Source organism: Ahaetulla prasina, chromosome 3, assembly GCF_028640845.1.
Source record: "Ahaetulla prasina isolate Xishuangbanna chromosome 3, ASM2864084v1, whole genome shotgun sequence".
Classification (NCBI taxonomy): domain Eukaryota; kingdom Metazoa; phylum Chordata; class Lepidosauria; order Squamata; family Colubridae; genus Ahaetulla; species Ahaetulla prasina.
This window is the reverse complement of record NC_080541.1, coordinates 223,016,713-223,036,956: the sequence shown is the minus strand read 5'-3', so window position 1 is coordinate 223,036,956 and position 20,244 is coordinate 223,016,713. Positions and strand designations below refer to the sequence as shown.

At 48.3% G+C, this 20,244-nt stretch overlaps 1 protein-coding gene and 1 long non-coding RNA gene across 2 annotated transcripts in view; one reads left to right on the top strand and one right to left on the bottom strand.

The window, feature by feature from the left end:
* LOC131194479 (uncharacterized) overlaps positions 1–5,212 on the bottom strand; it is a 44,298-nt gene extending 39,086 nt beyond the window's left edge. The window contains exon 1 of the long non-coding RNA XR_009154196.1: positions 5,048–5,212. This is a non-coding gene — a long non-coding RNA (uncharacterized LOC131194479). The remainder of the gene's footprint in view (positions 1–5,047) is intronic.
* LOC131194476 (peroxidasin homolog) overlaps positions 1–19,993 on the top strand; it is a 117,658-nt gene extending 97,665 nt beyond the window's left edge. Inside the window, exons 17-22 of the mRNA XM_058175522.1 lie at positions 224–1,727; positions 3,568–3,702; positions 5,070–5,278; positions 15,458–15,572; positions 16,739–16,823; positions 17,509–19,993. Of these exons, the coding sequence (XP_058031505.1) occupies positions 224–1,727; positions 3,568–3,702; positions 5,070–5,278; positions 15,458–15,572; positions 16,739–16,823; positions 17,509–17,607 (2,147 nt within the window). The 3' untranslated portion in view covers positions 17,608–19,993. The remainder of the gene's footprint in view (positions 1–223; positions 1,728–3,567; positions 3,703–5,069; positions 5,279–15,457; positions 15,573–16,738; positions 16,824–17,508) is intronic.
* The last annotated feature ends 251 nt before the right edge of the window (positions 19,994–20,244 follow it).

Sequence of the window (20,244 nt, the reverse complement as noted above, 5' to 3'; positions counted from 1 at the left end):
TAGTCCCGCCTTGAAAGTAAAATGACTTTGGGCCAGTCCTTCTCCCCCAGTCCAATTCATCTCATGGGGTTGTTGTTGTGGGGACAATAGGAAGAAGGAGGTGTGTTATCTCTCTTCACCACCTTGAGTTATTTGTAAAAATAATAAAGGCAGGAAACAAACAAACAAACAAATGCAGTTCATCCACTCTGATTCTAATTCTAACCCTAACCTTGTCTTGCAGGCTATCGCTACAACGACCTAGTTTCCCCACACTACCTGAACATGATTGCCAACTTATCGGGCTGCTCTGCTCACCGCCGCACCCCCAACTGCTCCGACATCTGCTTCCATAAGAAGTACAGGACCCACGATGGGTCTTGCAATAACCTCCAGCACCCCATGTGGGGCGCATCCCTCACGGCCTTCCAACGACTGCTGAAGCCCGCTTACCAAAACGGCTTCAACCTCCCACGGGGTTTCTCCTTGGCGGAAGATTCCAGGGATCTCCCCCTTCCTCTGCCTCGCTTGGTATCGACCGCCCTGATTGGCACGGAGACCGTTACCCTGGATGACCACTTCACTCACATGCTTATGCAGTGGGGGCAGTTTCTGGACCACGACTTGGACCAGACGGTGGCGGCGATCAGCATGGCACGTTTCTCGGACGGAGCGTCATGCAGTCAAGTGTGCACCAACGATCCCCCTTGCTTCTCCATTATGATCCCCAAGAATGACCCCCGGGTACGCCGTGGACAGTGCATGTTCTTTGTTCGCTCCAGCCCTGTGTGTGGCAGCGGGATGACCTCCCTGCTGTTGAACTCCGTCTACCCCCGGGAGCAGATCAACCACCTCACCTCCTTCATCGACGCCTCCAACGTCTACGGCAGCACCGAACAGGAGTCCCTCGAACTGCGGAATCTCAGTAACCAGAAGGGGCTTCTGAAGTCAGGCCAGGTGGTTCCGAGTTCAGGAAAACCCCTCCTGCCTTTCGCCATCGGGCCACCGACTGAGTGCATGCGGGATGAAAGCGAAAGTCCGGTGCCATGTTTCTTGGCCGGAGATCACCGGGCCAACGAGCAACTGGGATTGACTTCCATGCACACCTTGTGGTTCCGTGAGCATAACCGGATGGCAGCCGAGCTCCGGTCTTTGAACCCTCACTGGGATGGGGACACCATCTATCACGAGGCTCGGAAGATTGTGGGGGCCCTGATGCAGCACATCACCTACTCCCACTGGCTTCCCAAGATCCTTGGAGAAGCTGGGATGAAGGTCATGGGAGACTACAAAGGCTATGAGCCTACCACCAATGCCGGAATCCTGAACGTTTTTGCCACCGCGGCTTTTCGCTTCGGCCACACCCTCATCCATCCGCAACTCTACCGGCTGAATGAAACTTTCAAGCCCATCCAGCAAGGCCATGTCCCGCTTCACAAGGCGTTCTTCTCCCCGTTCAGGATCATCCAGGAGGGTGGCATTGATCCCCTTCTGCGTGGGCTTTTTGGGGTGCCTGGGAAAATGCGGGTGCCTTCTGAACTCCTCAATATGGAGCTGACCGAGAAACTGTTTTCAATGGTGCACTCAGTCTCCCTCGACCTGGCAGCTATCAATATCCAGAGGGGGCGCGATCACGGCATCCCGCCTTATAATGACTTCAGGGTCTTCTGCAACCTCACCTCTGCTCAGGAGTTTGATGACCTCAGGAATGAAATTAAAAATCTGGAGATCAGGGAGAAACTCAGGAGGTATGGGAGCATGGACAATGGATGCTAGAGGAGTCTCCATCTCCCGTCCTTCTCCTTCTCCTCTATCTCCCTTCTTTCTCCTTCTCCTTCTTCCTCTGTGTCTCCATCTCCTTTCTTCTCCCTCTTCCCTCCTCTCTATTTCCCTCTTCTTTGTCTTTCTCACAGTCTCCCTCTCCTCTTTATCTCCATCTCCCTTCTTTCTCTTTCTACTTCTCACTGTGTCTCCATCTCTCTTTCTTCTCCTTTATCACTGGGTCTCCATCTCCTCTCCTCTCTTCTCCTTCTCCTATCTCCCTCTTTCTTCCTTTTCCTTCACCTTTATCTCCTTCTTTCTCCTCCTCCTTCCTCTGTGTCTCCAACTCCTTTCTCCTCTCCTCTCCTCTCCATTTCCTTTGTCTTTCTCACAGTTTCCCTATCTTCTTTATCTCCATCTCCTTCCTTCTCCTTTATTACTGTGTCTCCATCTCCTCTCTTCTCCTCTCCTCCTCTCCTTCCTTCTCTTTCTCCTTCACTTTCACCTCTATCTCCTTCTTTCTCCTCCTCCTTCCTGTTTCCAACTCCTTTCTTATCCTCTCCTCTCCTCTCTATCTCCTCTTCTTTGTCTTTCTCACAGTCTCCTCTCCTCTTTATCTCCATCTCCTTCTTTCTCTTTCTACTTCTCACTGTGTCTCCATCTCTTTCTTCTCCTTTATCACTGGGTCTCCATCTCCTCTCCTTCTCCTATCTCCTCTTTCTTCCTTTTCCTTCACCTTTATCTCCTTCTTTCTCCTCCTCCTTCCTCTGTGTCTCCAACTCCTTTCTCCTCTCCTCTCCTCTCCATTTCCTTTGTCTTTCTCACAGTTTCCCTATCTTCTTTATCTCCATCTCCCTTCCTTCTCCTTTATTACTGTGTCTCCATCTCCTCTTCTCCTCTCCTCCTCTCCTTCCTTCTCTTTCTCCTTCACTTTCACCTCTATCTCCTTCTTTCTCCTCCTCCTCCTTCCTCTGTGTCTCCATCTCCTCTCCTTCTCCTATCTCCTCTCCTCTCTATCTCCATCTCCTTTGTCTTTCTCACAGTCTCCCTCTCCTTTTTATCTCCCTCTCCTTCCTTCTCCTCTCTTGCTATCTCCATCTCCCTTCCTTCTCCTTTATCACTCTGTCTCTATCTCCTCTCTTCTCCCTCTCCTATCTCCCTCTCCCTTCCTTCTCCTTCTCACTCTGTGTCTCCACATCCTTTCTTCTCCTTCTCCTTCTCCTCCTCCCTCTCTATCTCCAACTCCCTCCTTCTCCATTCAACTTGTTGGGTCAATGCTTCTCCAATGTCAGTCTCCCAGTCTAATATCATAGGCAAGAATATCTGTCCAATATAGTGCTAGGTTTATCCGTTGCCACTTCTAAAAGCTGAAACCTTCCCTTTGTCCCACCTTGAAAGATAAAAATTTCACCCTCATGAAAATCTTTGCTGTTCTCCACTGAATCAATCTGCTCCACATCCAGAGGTGGTATTCAGCCAGTTCAGGTCAGTTTGGGCGAACTGGTAGTGGAAATTTTGAGTAGTTCAGAGAACCGGCAAATACCACCTCTGGCTGGCCCGGCCCTCCCTCCCCTGCCTATATTCCCTTCTTTTTTACCCTTGATTCACGCAGCAGAGCAGATTGCCATCCCTCAGCTAAGCTAAACAACAGCTTAGTTCACCAGCACTGACACCAAGGGCGGTCTTTGAATGCTGTGGACATGCGCAAAGCGCAGGTTAGGCACGCACATGCGTGCGCAAAACGCACTCTCATAGAACCAGTAGGAAAAGATTTGGAATCCCACCACTGTCCACGTCTCTTAATCCATTTCCTCTCCGCTCCTGCAGCTTATATGGAATTACAAAGAATATCGACCTCTTTCCAGCCTTGATGGTAGAAGATCTTATCCCAGGAACCAGAGTAGGACCAACTCTCATGTGCTTATTGGTGACCCAGTTCAGAAGACTCCGAGATGGAGACAGGTAAATCCCAATTTTTCCTCAGAAACAAGTCTCTCTGCCAGCTTCTTCAGTCTTGCAGCCAGCAGATATGTCAGTCCCCATCAACTTTGCCAGGAAGATCACGCTAGTTAACAGATTAAAAGAGTTGGAAGGGACCTTGTAGGTCATCTAGTCCAACCCCCCGCCCTGCCGAAGCAGGAGACCCTACACCATTTCTCACAGATGGCAGTCCAGTCTCTTCTTGAAAGCTTCCAGGGATGAGTTGACATCCCACAATACATTTGGAGGCTGCCAGGTTGGAGAAGTTTGCTCTTCATCCTTTCATCCAAGCAATTTGCTGTTGACATGATTTATCATAATTTATTATTGGTCATACTATTTATATCTTACTTTTCAGGATAATAGTCTCCTCGAAAAGGGCTTTCAATCCAGTTATAAACAAAACACAGTATTTGGTGATTTTATTTATTGTTAAACCCCTTTCAGCAGATTAGCCTTTTTCCCATTTTCTTGGGAAAATCTGTTATTTTAATCAAGGCTCACCAGTCATGGCAAAGAGCATGTTTTTACATTAGTCATCTCTTAGTTGATGAGTTCCCATCTGTTGTTGCCGAGATATAGCAACAGCACTTAGACTTATATACCACCCCATAGTGCTTTTACAGCCCTCCCTAAGCAGTTTTCAGAGTCAGCCTATTGCCCCCCACAAAAACCAAAAACCAGAAAGTCCAGTTGCCCCTTGGAAAAAAAGCACCTTTGGGACACATCTAAAGAGAGGAAAAATGATGTTCCTTTCAGACCATAATTAAATCTCCCTGTTGTGACTCCAGCCCCCGAACCTGGCCCCATGCCCGAAAGTGACTCAGGGAGTGAGGGGGAAGGGCCTGTAAGGCTTACCTCAGGAGCACCGATTCCTGTGGCTCGGCTCCAGGAGCCAGAACCAGACCAGTCAGAGGACGTAATGAGGCCGTCATCCCCTGATTCCTCCCTTCCCCAGGCTACGCCTTCAGACCCAGCTGATAATAATAATAATCAAGCTTGGCTTGACCCACGCTTCAGAAGATTAGAGAGGCGGCGTCATCAAAAGGAAGGGTGGGGCAGGAGCCCCACCCCACAGGAAATATAAGGAGCTTTGGGACTGCTCTCACTCCACGGGAAGCAAAAGTTTAGCTGAACCGTTTCAAAAAGAGCTGAAAGTCTTGCTACCTGAGTCATTTGTTTGAACTTTGGCAGGCAGCTGCGATTTCTCTGCCAGGACTGATAAGAGCTGTGAATCCACTGGCTGAAGGCCAGCTCGTGGGTCTGAAGTGGGGAAGGAGACAGAACACTCCCTCTTTTGACTTCTCCAGATGTTCCATAGCCTCACCTTTTTTGCTTCTCTCTATTAGGTTTTGGTATGAAAACCCAGATGTGTTCACTTCAGCCCAGCTCACACAAATCAAGCAAGGGTCCCTGGCCCGCATCATCTGTGACAACAGCGACCACATCCAGCATCTCCAGAAGGATGTCTTCCAGGTGGCCTCCTACCCTCAAGGCATGGTGGACTGCAGTGAAATCCCCCAGGTGGATCTGCGCTTGTGGAAAGACTGCTGTGAAGGTGAAGAAATCCCAGCAAAGTGACACTTTGCTGGAATAGGTCAAAAAAAGGCCTTTCCTCACTTAGAAGGGCAGGGCTGTGAACTGTCAACTGGGTGTGGAAAACCTGGAAGCTTTCAGTTTTGGGTTAATGTCAGGGTTCCAAGGAACATCCCCAATGAAATAAAGCTCTGAGGCTTGAGGTTCCTCAAAGTTCCAATTTATTAGAGATGTCATGTTGGCACAGCTGGGAAAACCCGAAACTGAAAGCTTCCAGGTTTTCCACACCTAGTTGACAGTTCACAGCCCTGCCCCACACCCACAAGTTCATCACATTGTCCAATCAACTCTTCACACTCAATTGGATACAGTCTTCAGGCAGTCTACATCAGACGCAGGCAAAAGTCCTTGAATACGGAATGTTGTTATGACTAACTTTCTATTGCTCCAACAACAACCCCCTCCCAACTTCCCCAGCTAAAATATGTGGCAGTTAAGAAGCAAAAAGAAAATTGTCTTCCAAAACTGACAAGACGCTCTTATCAAGCTAAAACCTTTTTTTTAAAACTAATTTTGTGGGGTCTCGGGTGCTCTTTGAGTTTGGTTATTTTCTTGTAGACCTTTCATTACCCAACTAGGTAATATCATCAGGGCAAGGGAGTGGGGTTTGTGAGGAGGGGGAGGACTATGGGTTTCTTGGTGTTCTGTGAGTTTGGTTGCTTTCTTGCAGACATTTTATTCCCCAATTAGTTTGGGGGATACAGGGACAGAGATTGTTAACACAAAGAATGAGGGTCTGGCTCGCGGCTCGGCTGAGGAACTTGTTGCGGCCTGGGAACGGGCCGCGGCGGGGGCCTTAGACCGTGTCGTGCCTTTGCGGCCTCTGACCTAGCGCAGGTCCCAACCGGCTCCTTGGTTCTCCGAGGAGCTGAGAGGGATGAAGCGCCGGAGAAGACGCCTAGAGAGTTCCTGGAGGTCCAGCCGTTCGGAAGCTGATCGGACACTAGTGAAGTCCTATACTAGGGCTTACCTAGTGGCATTGAGGGAAGCGAGGCGTAGCTACGCCTCCTCCCTCATTGCATCGGCAGATAATCGCCCAGCCGCCCTGTTTCGGGTGACTCGCTCCCTCCTACACCAGGGGGAGCGGGATGACCCGTTGCAGGGACGTGCTGAGGAGTTTATTTATTTTTTATTTATTTTATTTTATTTTATTTTTATACCGCCCTTCTCCCGAAGGACTCAGGGCGGTGTACAGGCATAATAAAAACCAGCAATACAATATACAAATTTAAAATCCAATTTTAAAAAACTTATTTAAATTAGCCCAATGATTAAAATTTACTCTACTAAAACCCCATTTAAAATTAATAAATTTAAAATTTAAAATCCCAATTTAAGCCAGCCCCGCGCGGATAAAAAGGTGAGTCTTGAGTTCGCGACGAAATGTCCGAAGGTCAGGAATTTGGCGTAAGCCCGGGGAAGCCTGCTCCAGAGTGTGGAGCCCCACAGAGAAGGCCCTTCCTGGGGCCCGGCAGCCGACATTGTTTGGCGGACGGCATCCGGAGAAGTCCCCCTCTGTGGGAGCGTACGGGGCGGTGGGAGGCATATGGTAACAGCAGGCGGTCCCGTAAGTACCCAGGTCCTAAGCCATGGAGCGCTTTAAAGGTCATAACCAACACCTTAAAGTGCACCCGAGAGGCCACAGGCAGCCAGTGCAGTCTGCGCAGGAGCGGTGTTACATGGGAGCTACGTGTAGCTCCCTCTATCACCCGCGCAGCTGCATTCTGGACTAACTGAAGCCTCCGAGCGCACTTCAGGGGGAGCCCCATGTAGAGAGCATTACAGTAATCCAAGCGAGAGGTAACGAGCGATGAGTGACCGTGCATAAGGCATCCCGATCAAGGAAGGGGCGCAACTGCCGAACCAGGCGAACCTGGTGGAAGGCCCTCCTGGAGACGGCCGTCAAATGATCTTCAAACGACAGCCGATCATCCAGAAGGACACCCAAGTTGCGCACCCTATCCTTTGGGGCCAGTAACTCGCCTCCAACAGCCAGCCGGAGCTGCAGCTGACTGAATCGGGTGCCGCATCCACAGCCACTCCGCCTTGGAGGGATTAAGCTTGAGCCTGTTTCTCCCATCCAGACCCGTACAGCCTCCAAACACCGGGACAGCACTTCAACAGCTTCATTGGGGTGGTCCGGGTGAAAAGTACAGCTGAGTGTCATCAGCGCATTGCTGGTATCTCACCCCAAACCACTGATGATCTCACCCAGCGGCTTCATGTAGATGTTGAACAGCAGGGCGAGAGAATCGACCCCTGAGGGACCCCACAAGTGAGGCCCCTCGCGGCCCACCCCTGCCCTCCTGTCAACACCTGCTACGACCGGTCGGAGAGATAGGAGGAGAACCACCGATATACGGTGCCTCCCACTCCCAATCCTTCCAACCGGCGCAGCAGGATACCATGATCGATGGTATCGAACGCCGCTGAGAGGTCTAATAGGACCAGGGCAGAGGAATATCCCTTGTCCCTGGCCCTCCAGAGATCATCCACCAATGCGACCAAAGCTGTCTCCGTGCTGTATCCGGTCGGAAGCCGGACTGGAACGGGTCTAGATAGACATCTTCATCCAGGTGTTGGGGCAGCTGTCGCGCCACGGCACTCTCTACAACCTTCGCAACAAAGCGAAGGTTGGAGACTGACGATAATTAGCCAAAATAGCTGGGTCCAAAGAGGGCTTTAAGGAGGGTCTCACCACCGCCTCTTTCAAGGCGGCAGGAAAACCCCATCCAACAAAGAAGCGTTGATAATCCTCTGAGCCAGCCTCGTGTCACCGCCTGAGTGGCCAGTACCAGCCAGGAAGGGCACGGGTCCAGTAAACATGTCGTGCCGTGAAGCCTCCCCAACAACCTGTCCACGCCTCGGAGCCACAGGGTCAAACTCATCCCAAATGTGCTCAACAAGACGTGCCTCCTCTCCCTCGCTTGGATCATCCCAAATTCGGTCCAGACCGTCCCTCAGCTGAGCGATTTTATCGTATAGATAACCACTAAACTCCTCGGCTCATCCCTGCAAAGGGTCATCCCGCACCTCCTGATGTAGGAGAGAGCGGGTCACCCGAAACAGGGCGGCCGGGCGATTATCTGCCGACGCAATGAGGGTGGAGGCGTAGGAGCGCCTCGCTTCCCTCATTGCCACTAGGTAGGTCCTAGTAAAGGTCCTCACTAGTGTCCGATCAACTTCGGAGCGACTGGACCTCCAGGTGCTCTCTAGGCATCTTCTCCGGCGTTTCATCTCCCTCAGCCCCTCGGAGAACCAAGGGGCCGGACGAGATCTACGCCGGGTCAGAGGCCGCAAAGGCGCGACACGGTCCAGGGCCCCGGCCGCGGCCTGCTCCCAGGCCACGACCAGTTCCTCAGTCGTGCCGTGGGCCAGATCCTCAGGAATGGCCCAAGCTCCGCCTGGAACCTCTCAGGGTCCATCAGGCGCCTGGGACGGAACCACCGATAGGTTCCGCCTCCCGCGGTGGTGAATAGCGGTTCGGAAGTCTAGGCGAAGGAGAAATGATCCGACCATGACATTGGTTCTGTTACTAAATCATCTAATACCAGATCATTTAACCACTGTCCAGAGATAAAATCATATCTAGCATGCCTCCCCTGTGTGCGAGGGGCCATCATTTACTCGAATCAGGTCCAAGGCCGTCATGGAAGCCTGAACTCCCGAGCTGCCGTTGATGACAGGCCAGCCGATGGCAAGTTGAAATCCCCCATAACTATAAGTTTGGGGGTCTCAACCGCCACAGCAGCCAGTACCTCCAACAGCTCGGGCAGGGCTGTGGTCACGCAGCAAGGAGCCAGGTACGCGATCACCAAGCCCAACTGATTCCTATAGCCCCAGCGCACACAGAGGGATTCGCAGCCAGCAATCTGAGGAACAGTGGTCTCCCTCGGCTCTAGATCTTCCTTAATAACAACCGCCACCCCCCCACCCCTACCTTGGACTCTCGGCTGATGAAATGCTCGGAAGCCTGGAGGGCACATCTCAACAAGGGGGACCCCCCCCTCAGGGCCCAACCAGGTCTCCGTAATGCCCATGAGGTCCGCGGACCTCCCCTGAATAAGGTCACAAATCAGGGAGCCTTATTAACCACGGACCGGCATTACATAACATCAGCCAAGGTCCAAGCTCTGAGGATCATGGCCACCCGAGGAACGGGTAGGGACTGAGGGGCCGGAGCACGTGATCGCTCTCAAACTCGAGCACGTGCCCCCATAACTCGACACGGCCCCTCCCCCGCCATATCTGCCTCTCCACTTACCGCATAGATCGAACAGCCCTCTAAACCTGGAACGCCTCCCCTGCCTTCAGACAAGATGGCGTAATGTCGCGAACTAGCACAGGGGCTGGATCCTCCCGACGGGTCCTCCCCCACCCGTCAAATCCTCCCCTTAAAAACCCTTATTTAAAAACTATTTAAAACCCCACAAATTCTTCTTAGCCGCATGCCACCTCTCTGGGTCCCAAGACCCTTCATAAGGTAAGCCCTCGATAGCTTGGAGGGCCATTCCTGCGAGGCGGGGGAACCTCGCAGTCGTAGTAGATCGGCAAATGAATATCTCATGGAGAAATAGGCCCAAAAGTCGTGGCAAAATGTCCATCCTTAGCCGTCAAGATGTACGCCGTCCATGTCTCCATCCCTACGTCGGCAGATTATCCTCTGGACCCAAAATGGCCCCACATGCCGCTCTGCTGCTGTAACAAATTGTCCAAGCCAACCACCTCTCCGTCACTGATGGAATAAAATAGCTCAAAGAGAGGTGAACCGCTGATGACGGTTGCGGAATGTTGGCAGGGCATAACAAAAACGGTTATCTATACGATAAAATCGTTCAGCTTCGGGATGGTCTGGACCAAAATTGCGGTGACGCGGGTGAGACGGCTGAGGGTGGTCTTGGTGACATTTTACGGGATGAGTTTGACCCTGTGGCTCCCGAGGACATGGACAGGTTGTTGGGTAGGTTGAATGCCACCACGTGTTTACTGGACCCGTGCCCCTCCTGGTTGGTGCTGGCCACTCAGGAGGTGACACGAGGCTGGCTCCAGGCAATTACGAGCGCTTCCTTGGTGGAGGGAGTCTTCCGCCGCCTTGAAAGAGGCGGTGGTGAGACCCTCCTCAAGAAGCCTTCCTGACCCGCTGTTTTAGGTAATTATCGTCGGTCTCCAACCTTCGCTGGCGAAGGTTGTAGAGAGTATGGTGGCATATCAGTTTCTTACACCTGGATGAAACTGTCTATCTAGACCTGCTCCAGTCCGCTTCCGCCCGTTACAGCACTGAGACGGCTTTGGTCGCAGGATGATCTCTGAGGCCAGGATAGGGATGTTCCTCTGCCCTGGTCCTATTAGACCTCTCAGCGGCTTTGATACCATCGACTATGGTATCCTGCTGCGCCGGTTGGGGGATTGGGAGTGGAGGCACCGCTTATCGGTGGTTCTCCTCCCATCTCTCCGATCGGTCGCAGACGGTGTTGACAGGGGCAGAGGTCGGCCCCAGGCGCCTCACTTGTGGGTGCCGCAGGGTCGATCCTCTCGCCTTTGTTCAACATCTATATGAAGCCGCTGGGTGAGATCATCAGTGGCTTCGTGTGAGGTACCAGCTGTACGCTGATGACACCCAGCTGTATTTTCACACCGGGCCACCCCAACGGTTATCAAGTGTTGTCCCGGTGCTTGGAGGCCGTACGGGTCTGGATGGGGAGAAACAGGCTCAAGCTCAATCCCTCCAAGACAGAGTGGCTGTGGATGCCGGCATCCCGGTACAGTCAGCTGAGTCCTCGGCTGACTGTTGGGGGCGAGTCATCGGCCCCGATGGAAGGGGTGCGCAACTTGGGCGTCCTCCTGGATGAACGGTTGTCTTTTGAAGATCATTTGACGGCCGTCTCCAGGAGAGCTTTTTACCAGGTCCGCCTGGTGCGCCAGTTGCGCCCCTTTCTAGACCGGGATGCCCTATGCATGGTCACTCACGCCCTCGTGACGTCTCACCTGGATTACTGCAATGCTCTCTACATGGGGCTCCCCTTGAAGGGCATCCGGAGGCTGCAGTTAGTTCAGAATGCGGCTGCGCGGGTTATAGAGGGAGCCCCTCGTGGCTCCCGTATGACACCAATCCTGCGCAGACTGCACTGGCTACCTGTGGCCTTCCGGGTGCGCTTCAAGGTTCTGGTAACCACCTTCAAAGCGCTCCATGGCATAGGGCCGGGTTATTTACGGGACCGCCTACTGCTACCAAATACCTCTCACCGACCCGTGCGCTTTCACAGAGAGGACTCCTCAGGTGCCGTCCGCCAAGCAATGCCGGCTGGCGGCCCCAGGAAGGGCCTTCTCTGTGGGGCTCCCACCCTCTGGAACGAACTCCCCCCAGGACTCCGTCAACTTCCGGACCTCCGAACCTTCCGTCGCGAGCTCAAGACACATCTATTCATCTGTGCAGGACTGGCTTAGATTTTAAATTTCTAGGGGTTTTAAATTGGTTTTAATATTTATATTTATATTTTTAATAATCTGGCATTAGAATAAGTTTTTTAATGATTATCTTAACTTGTATATAAATGTTTTATGTGCCTGTGAACCGCCCTGAGTCCTTCGGGAGATAGGGCGGTATACAAATATGAATAATAAATAAATAAATAAATAAGATCGCAGGCTGCACTGGCTACCTGTGGTCTTTCGGGTGCACTTCAAGGTGCTGGTTACTACCTTTAAAGCGTTCCATGGCTTAGGGCCGGGTTATCTGTGGGACCGCCTACTGCTACCGATCGCCTCTCACCGACCCGTGCACTCTCATAGAGAGGGACTCCTCAGGGTGCCGTCCGCCAAGCAATGCCGGCTGGCGGCCCCCAGGGGAAGGGCCTTCTCTGTGGGGGCTCCTACCCTCTGGAATGAACTTCCCACAGGACTTCGCCAACTTCCTGACCTTCGAATCTTTCGCTGCGAGCTGAAAACATATTTGTTCATTCGTGCAGGACTGGCATAGGATTTTAGATTTTATATAGTTTTAATTTTTAATGGGTTTTATTGTTTTAAATTTATCTTAATTAGAGCCAAATTGAATAAGTTTTTTAAATAGTATTTTATCTTGTATTTATATTGTCGTTTGTTTTATCTGGCTGTAAACCGCCCTGGGTCCCTTGGGAGAAGGGCGGTATAAAAATCTAATTAATTAATTAAATAAATAAATAAATAAATCCGTTACCAAAATCCATTGTTTCTGGGGCCCGCCCTGCCCTTGATCTCTTAAAAGTGGGAAAATATGTTTATCCAGAGGATGGAAGCGATGGCCTGCACATAGAGAAGAAAGACCTGATGATATATAGTAGCTAAGCCATGGACTTCGTAAGAAAAAAAAAACAAGAATGGAATTGCACTCAAACCCAGTAAAGGAGGATAGAGGTAGTCCTCGAGTTACGACCACAATTGGCCCCCAAATTTATGTTGCTAAGTGAAACGTTTCAGTGAGTTTGCCCCATTTTACGACTTTTCTTGCCAGAGTGGTTAAGTGAATCGTTACGGTCGTTAAATTGGTCACACGGTTGTTAAGTGAATCTGGATTCCCCATTGATCTTGCTTGTCAGGAGGTCGCAAAAGCTGATCCCATAATCCTGTGGCACTGCAACTCTCATAAATAACAACCCACATGCCAAGCATCTGAATTTTTGATCCTGGGGATGCTGCAGTGGTTGTAAATGTGAAAAACGGTCATAAGTCACATTTTTCAATGCCATTGTAACTTTGAACGGTCACTAAAGTCGAGGACTGCCTGTATCTATACCTCAGAGTTGAATTGTGGAATACTTGGTGCTGAGTTTGATTGCTTTCTTGCAGGCGTTTCATGACCCAACTAAGTAACATCATCAGAGCTGGAAAGGGGTGGGGTGAGGTTTATTCCCTGTATATATACTTGCCTTGTCAGTGTTGCTGGGAATACTGTTTTTGTCTTGGTGGTTCCTTGATTAGACTGTTGTTTACTGTTTGATTATTTCTGCTGGTAATTTTTTGATTGGGGTATCGTTTATTGCGTGATTGTTGGTGTATCTTGGTGTTAATCTTTGCTTATCTGGCTGTTGATTGCTGGTGAGGAGGTGTTTTGGCCTTTTTGTTTCCTTTTTCAGCTTCCATCATGTCTTCGGATGGCCAATTGGTGTTCATGGATGCATCCTGCTAGTCTTCTGAGTTGTCTCTCCTACATAGTGGCTGTTACAGACTTGTCTAGCACTGATGATGTTACTTAGTTGGGTAATGAAATGTCTGTAAAAAAACAACAAAGCTCGGAGACCAGCTGAATCCCAAGTTGTACATATTCTCTTCTATTGTGTTTCTGAGTGCAATTCAATTCCTGGTTTGTAACTCAACCCTGAGTTACAAATATTCTATTCTAAATATAATTTTAGAAGGTGGTGAACATGGGTTGCAGTAGAAGAATAATTTAGGATTTTAGGTCTGATTTCCATCAAACCAGCAGCTGTTTCTGGATGATCTTGATGTTCATTTATGTTCATTCTTAGGAGATGGAGTCCATTCATAATCACCTCTGGTCTGTGACCATAATAAAAAATTGATTGATAATCAACTTTTCCTTTCTCCTTCATCTTCCACCCACTTCACCCCCATTGCCTTAGGGCAGGGGTCTGCAAACTTGGCTCTTTTAAGACTTATGGACTTCAACTCCCAGAGTTCTTCAGCCAGCAAAGCTGGCTGAGGAACTCTGGAAGTTGAAGTCCACAAGTCTTAAAGAGCCAAGTTTGCAGACCCCCTGCCTTAGGGAAAACATTCCTGGTGTATAATCCTAAGGAAAAATCTGTGGGGATCTCTGTCTGCTTGTGTATGAACCACAGACCCACCCATCCATAAAGTTGTTATTGAAAGGTGGAGAAAGGGAATGATAAAAGAAGAAGTGAGAATTCACCTATAATGACCTTAGACGTAGGTAGCGTGATATAGTCCTTGCATAAAAAGACGAGTTGATACCTGCATGTTAAGAAACTTCATTCTTTGGGACTCATGGAGGTGAATCATCTGATGAATTTAAATTCAGCTGTCTCCCAAGAATGATGTTTTTGAGGCATGTCTTTTCAAAGATTGCATAGAACCGGTTGTCATTAACCTTTCGGATCTCAGCAACCACTAAATTCATAATTTTAAATCCCGCAGACCACTAATACGATCTGCCTAATGACCAGCTGGGTGGGAATGGCTGGATGTTCATGTGACTGAGTGGGCATGGTCAACTTGACATCATGCACATCGAGGGGTGCCTCGGCGGCCTCTACTCGCCTCTTCTCTCCCAGCCACTCCTCGCTTCCCTGCTTGGGCTCCTTAGGGCCCCAACAGGAAGCAGTTGTTGGAGCTAAGCAGCCACCACGAGAAAGAGTTGGCAAAACAGCTACTCAGTTCAAATTGATCTAGCCAAGAAGGAGACTCAGCAGAAGCACCTCACTGAGGCCGTGATGGTGGACCTATGGCACATGTGCCAGAGGTGGCACGCAGCACCCTCTCTGATGGCATGCGAGCCGTTGCCCCAGCTCAGCTCCGCCCTGCACGCGCGCGCACCTCCCACCGGCCAGCTGATTTTTGGGTCTCTGCTGCAAATGTGCAGGGGCACATGCACGGGGGTGGGGAGCGTGGGGGGGATGTCCGTGCATGCATGCATGGGGTGGGGGCGCGTGGGGGGCAGGCGCAGGCACATGCGTTGGGGGCAGGGGGGCGGAGGGGGTCACACTTTCATTGCATTATGGGTGCGGGCGCATACACTGTTGGCACGCAACGACAAAAAGGTTACCCATCACTGTATTAAGGTGACCAGAAATGGATGTAGTATTCCAAGTGTGGCCTCACTAGTATCTTAAATAAGAGAATGTCTTGGAGAACATAAATCTTGCTCCATTGATGCTTAGATGTAGTCCTTTCAGATATCTAATATGTGATCGTTTCTTATGCGTTTTGTCCAACAAAAAATGCATAAGGGGTGTTGCTGACGATTTTGGGAAGAGAAGTGAACATACAGCATGCTTTTATATAAAACCCATTTAGCTGCTTCCCCTATATATCTTCTACGTGCAGGAAGAACGAAGAAAGCTAAGATGACAGATATGGGCATTTATGAGTTTTTTCAAAAGTTGTCCAATTCTTCTTCTTGCCCTAGATTGCAACACAAGAGGTCAATTAAGGGCTCTCTCGCAGCAGTTCCGAAGCAAAAGATCATCCAACTTCAGCTATCCAGAAGAAAATCCATCCAAGGCCACCTTAGGAGAACCAAGGTATCTTTCTTGATAACTTGAGCTACATTGTGTGTGGACGTCAACTCTCAGAATTCCCCACTCAGATGAAGTAGCCAGTTGAGAAACATTGGGCTAAGGCTACCAGATGAGGTTTGAGAACTTCCACATGACTGCAGTATGGTCTAGTGGTTATTTTTATTATTTATTTATTTATTTATTTACATTTATATCCCGCCCTTCTCCGAAGACTCAGGGCGGCTTACAGTGTGTAAGGCAATAGTCTCATTCTATTTGTATATTTACAAAGTCAACTTATTGCCCCTCCAACAATCTGGGTCCTCATTTTATCTACCTTATAAAGGATGGAAGGCTGAGTCAACCTTGGGCCTGGTGGGACTAGAACCTGCAGTAATTGCAGGCAGCTGTGTTTTAATAACAAGCTATCTTACAGCCTGGGCCACCATGGCCCTATTGATTTAGTAGTTAAGGCACCAGGCTAGTAACCAGGAGACTGTGAGTTCTAGTCCCACTTTAGGCATGAAAGCCAGCTGGGTGACTTTGGGCCAGTCCTTGTCTCTCAATCCAACCCACCTCTATTTTTTGTAGGGAAAATAGAATGGGGAAGTAGTATTATGAATGTTGGCTGCCTTGAGCTATTTATAAAAATAAGAAAGATGGGTAGAATAGAATAGGAATAGGAATAGAAGAGAATTATTGACCAACTGTGATTAGACACACAAGGGATAAAAATCTAAAAATAAGATTAAAATTGCAAGGGGTTAGCATTTTCTTCAACCTTTTGCTTCCACCTAATGCTCATTTGGTTGCGCTAAGCAGGATCAAGAGCTGCGGTGGCGCAGTGGTTAGAGTGCAGTACTGCAGGCTACTTCTGCTGATCACCGACTGCCAGCAGTTTGGCAGATTGAATCTCACCAGGCTCAAGGCTGACTCAGCCTTCCGTCCTTCCGAGGTCGGTAACATGAGGACCCAGATTGTTCGGGGCAAGAGGCTGACTCTGTAAAACTGCTTAGAGAGGGCTGTAAAGCACTGTGAAGTGGTAGATAAGTCTATGTGCTATTGCTAAGTGCTCTCTCTCCCCTAAGTTTACCTGAAACTCCCACATAAACACACACTCTCTCTCTCACTTACACGCACCCATGCACTTCAGCAAATTTCTAGTCTTGCTTTTATTCCCTTCTTGTTAGGATGGAGGAATCACCTTTGAACCCAGAAGACCTCAGATCTTTAGTGAAGGAACTTGAACAAATTATCTTTTCTCTTCGGAAACAGGTACCTGGGTGGGGAGATCTGGGTTATATCACCTTCTGTTTCAAAGTCCTTGACATTTGTAAGGGATTGTTGTTCCATCTGTGAGGGATATCCAAAACCTCTTATGGAATCTGAAGTTTCTATAAGCAGCCCAGAGTTGCTCTATCAAGGAGACGGGCAGCCTATAAATTTAATACATAAAGTTGGTAAACATTTTTTATGAATGGTATTTTATCTTACTGGCTTTGTGCACCATATGATTTGGACTTAGCAAAAACATTGCCAACGATGATTTTCTAAATCACAATGACATAAAACATTATATATGTGGGACTCTAGTCATCAAAATTAATCCATCAGGTCATCTCTACTGCAGCCTTCCTTAATCTTTTACTTTTTGGGTATCTTAAACTGCACTTTCCATCATACTATCAGGCAGGCCGTTGTGGCAACAGTCTAGCACAGGGGTGTCAAACTCACGTCGTCACGTGACACATCACAACCGGGGGTCAGCATGGCCAGCCCGTGATGCAACTGATCCACGGGCCGGAGTTTGACATCCCTGGTCTAGCCTCTTTGAAGGACACTAATTAAGAATGGCTGCCATGTTCATTGCTTCCAATTAATAGCGATTGCTTCCGATTAATAGTGATTAATAGATTGCTTCCCATCTATTAATAGTTCGTCTGATTTTCTTTGCTGCCAGGTCAGTGGCTTGGAAGGTCAACTCAGAAGACACCAAAGAATCCTTGCTACCAAATATGGCCACCATCAAGAGAATGGAGCAAAGGAGAAAAAAAGATGACCTCATTTAGGTGCTGCTTGAGTGAGAGGACAATCTGTGGGTGAAAGAAGGAAGGACGGGTTGCGGAATGTTTTCTGGAGCAGGGCCAAGAGCATTGGTGTCCATAGATGGGACAAATGGTGACCCAGGGATCAAATGACTCAACTGATGCACTTCTAACAACCAGCGATGCGACGGACATCATCACTTCATTGATGGCGTATCAAGATTCCTGTATCACCATGTTGATGTCATTGTGGCTTATAAAAGACATCAGTCCTTAACAGTGCTACTTGGATTGTAAGACTCAGTTCTGAGCAGCTGGTCTTTCCTTAAGCCATGTACCTATCTCTTTTTCTTAAAAAAAAAAGAAAGGAAGGAAGAAATTTTTATGGTATTGATAGTCAGTGTTTAAATAGCAAAAGTAATGACCGGCATATCCAATGATGGTCTTTCTTCAGCCTGAGCTTTGTTTTTAGGGGAAAAGTAAGAAAGTCAAGACTCCCACAAGCGAATCTTGATCCTTAATGACTTAATGGACATGTCCATGTAGTTTTCTCTACGTCACAAACGGGCTGGTTTGTTATAGCCTCCTGGGATATTTTTTTCAGCTTTCCTTTTTAGTTTGCAGATCTGGGATTTCTTGATTGTGTCATATCAAAGTGTCCAAAATATCTAATCCTATTTAGCCTTTCGATATCAGCCAAAGTCAAACTAAAGATTTCCACCTTCTCAGAAACCTTCAAATTAAGCTTGATTCCTGGTGGATTCATCCATGTTATTTTCTGGGTGACAATATGGAGATGATTTGTGTTGGCAAATTGCAGCATGTGGGTTATTTACTTCCCACTTAGTCCACAGCTATGGTTTTCTCAGATGGCCTCAGGTTGAAGTACTGTCTAGACCATACTTTACAATATTTAGATTTTAATCCTAGATCAGATTGCCCATATGTTGCTACCCATCAAAGCTGAATAACAGAATGACATACTTGGAAGGAACCTTGGAGATCTTCTAGTCCAACCCCACGTTCAAGCAGAAGATCCTACCATTTCAGACAAATGGCTGCCCAATCTCTTCTTAAAAACCTCCAGTGATGGAGTATCTACAACTTCTGAAAGCAAGCTGTTTCACTAATTAACAGTTCTCAATGACAGGAAATTTCTCCTTAGTTCTAGGTTGCTTTTCTCCTTGATTAGTTTCCATCTGTTGCTTCTTGTCCTGCCTTCAAGTGCTTTGGAAAATTGACTCCCTTTCCTTTGTGGCAACTCCTAGTCCTAGTAAATTAGATGCTCTTGAGTAGTTCTACTCCAATATATTCCATTTTTTTCATCACATTAGTTGAGTCTGGCAATATGCCCACATTGTGTTGCACAAGCAGGCCCAGAAACACCTTTCATACTTCAGTTAGTAATACTCATGTTTTCTTACTTATCTCTTACTCCCCAGGCTGTTTCAAACAACTGCATGCACTTTGCAGTTACTTCTCCCTTCAAGAAAAGCCAGCTGACTTCAAAAGAGACCATCATTCTCAATCTCTGGGTTTGTCTGCATCAGATACTGGAGATGTTTTGAGCTTTCACCTTTCTTCCAAATCTGAGGGATGTATCTCTTAAACACCAAGGATTACAAATCATGTTAACAACTTTGGACCCAGAATAATGGACTCTAAAGTTTGAAGCTTTGAATTCAGCTGGAGCCTCGGAGGGAACACCTGTTCCAAAAGATAAGCAGAGGATTGAAAAAATATTGAGTATTTAAGAAACAGAGGATCCCACTGGAAAAAATGAAAATATTCATAACATAGTGATCAGGTGCAAAATATAGAACATCAGAGTTGGGATCTTGGAGGTCTTCTAATCCAACCTCCTGTCCAAGCAGGAGACCCTATTCCATTCTGGACAAATGGGTGTCTTCTTAAAAGCCTCCTGTGATGGAACAGCTACAACTTTTGAAGGCAAGCTGTTCGACTGGTTGACTGTTCTCACTGCCAGGAAATTCTTAGTTCTAGGTTGCTTTTCTCCTTGGTTAGTTTCCATCCATTGCTTTCTTGTCTTGCTTTCTGCTGCTTTGGAAAATAAGTTGATCTCCTCTTCTTTGGGGCAGCCCTTCAAATATTGGAACACTGCTATCATGTCACCCCGGTTCTGATATGGATTTATAGGCTTAGCCCAGCTAGCAGTGAATTCTAGTGGGCATTCATTATATTGAAATAAAAAGCTAAGCCTTGTTTCTTCCTAAGCTACATCTGGAAGAGAGACAAGCATGTGAGAGAGAAAGACAGAAGATCTTCCTTTATACTTCTTCAAACACAAAAGGACAAAAAGACAAACTATCTATAGGTCATCCCAAAGGTGCTTCTTCAAGAGGTAACTACACTTTCTGGTTTTTCTATGAAGACGTTTCGCTTCTCATCCAAGAAGCTTCTTCAGCGAGAGCTGAAGCAGCTTTTTGGATGAGAAGCGAAACGTCTTCAAAGAAAAACCAGAAAGTCCAGTGGCCTCTTGAAAAAGCACCTTTGGGACAACCATGACCTGGATGACTGAGAATCTCCATAGACATTTATCAATAGATCAGGAGGAAAACACACTGCCTTGTGAAGGCACTGGCCTTATTTCTCTCTTTCCATTCATGGTCAACTCACAAGTAGAGATGTTG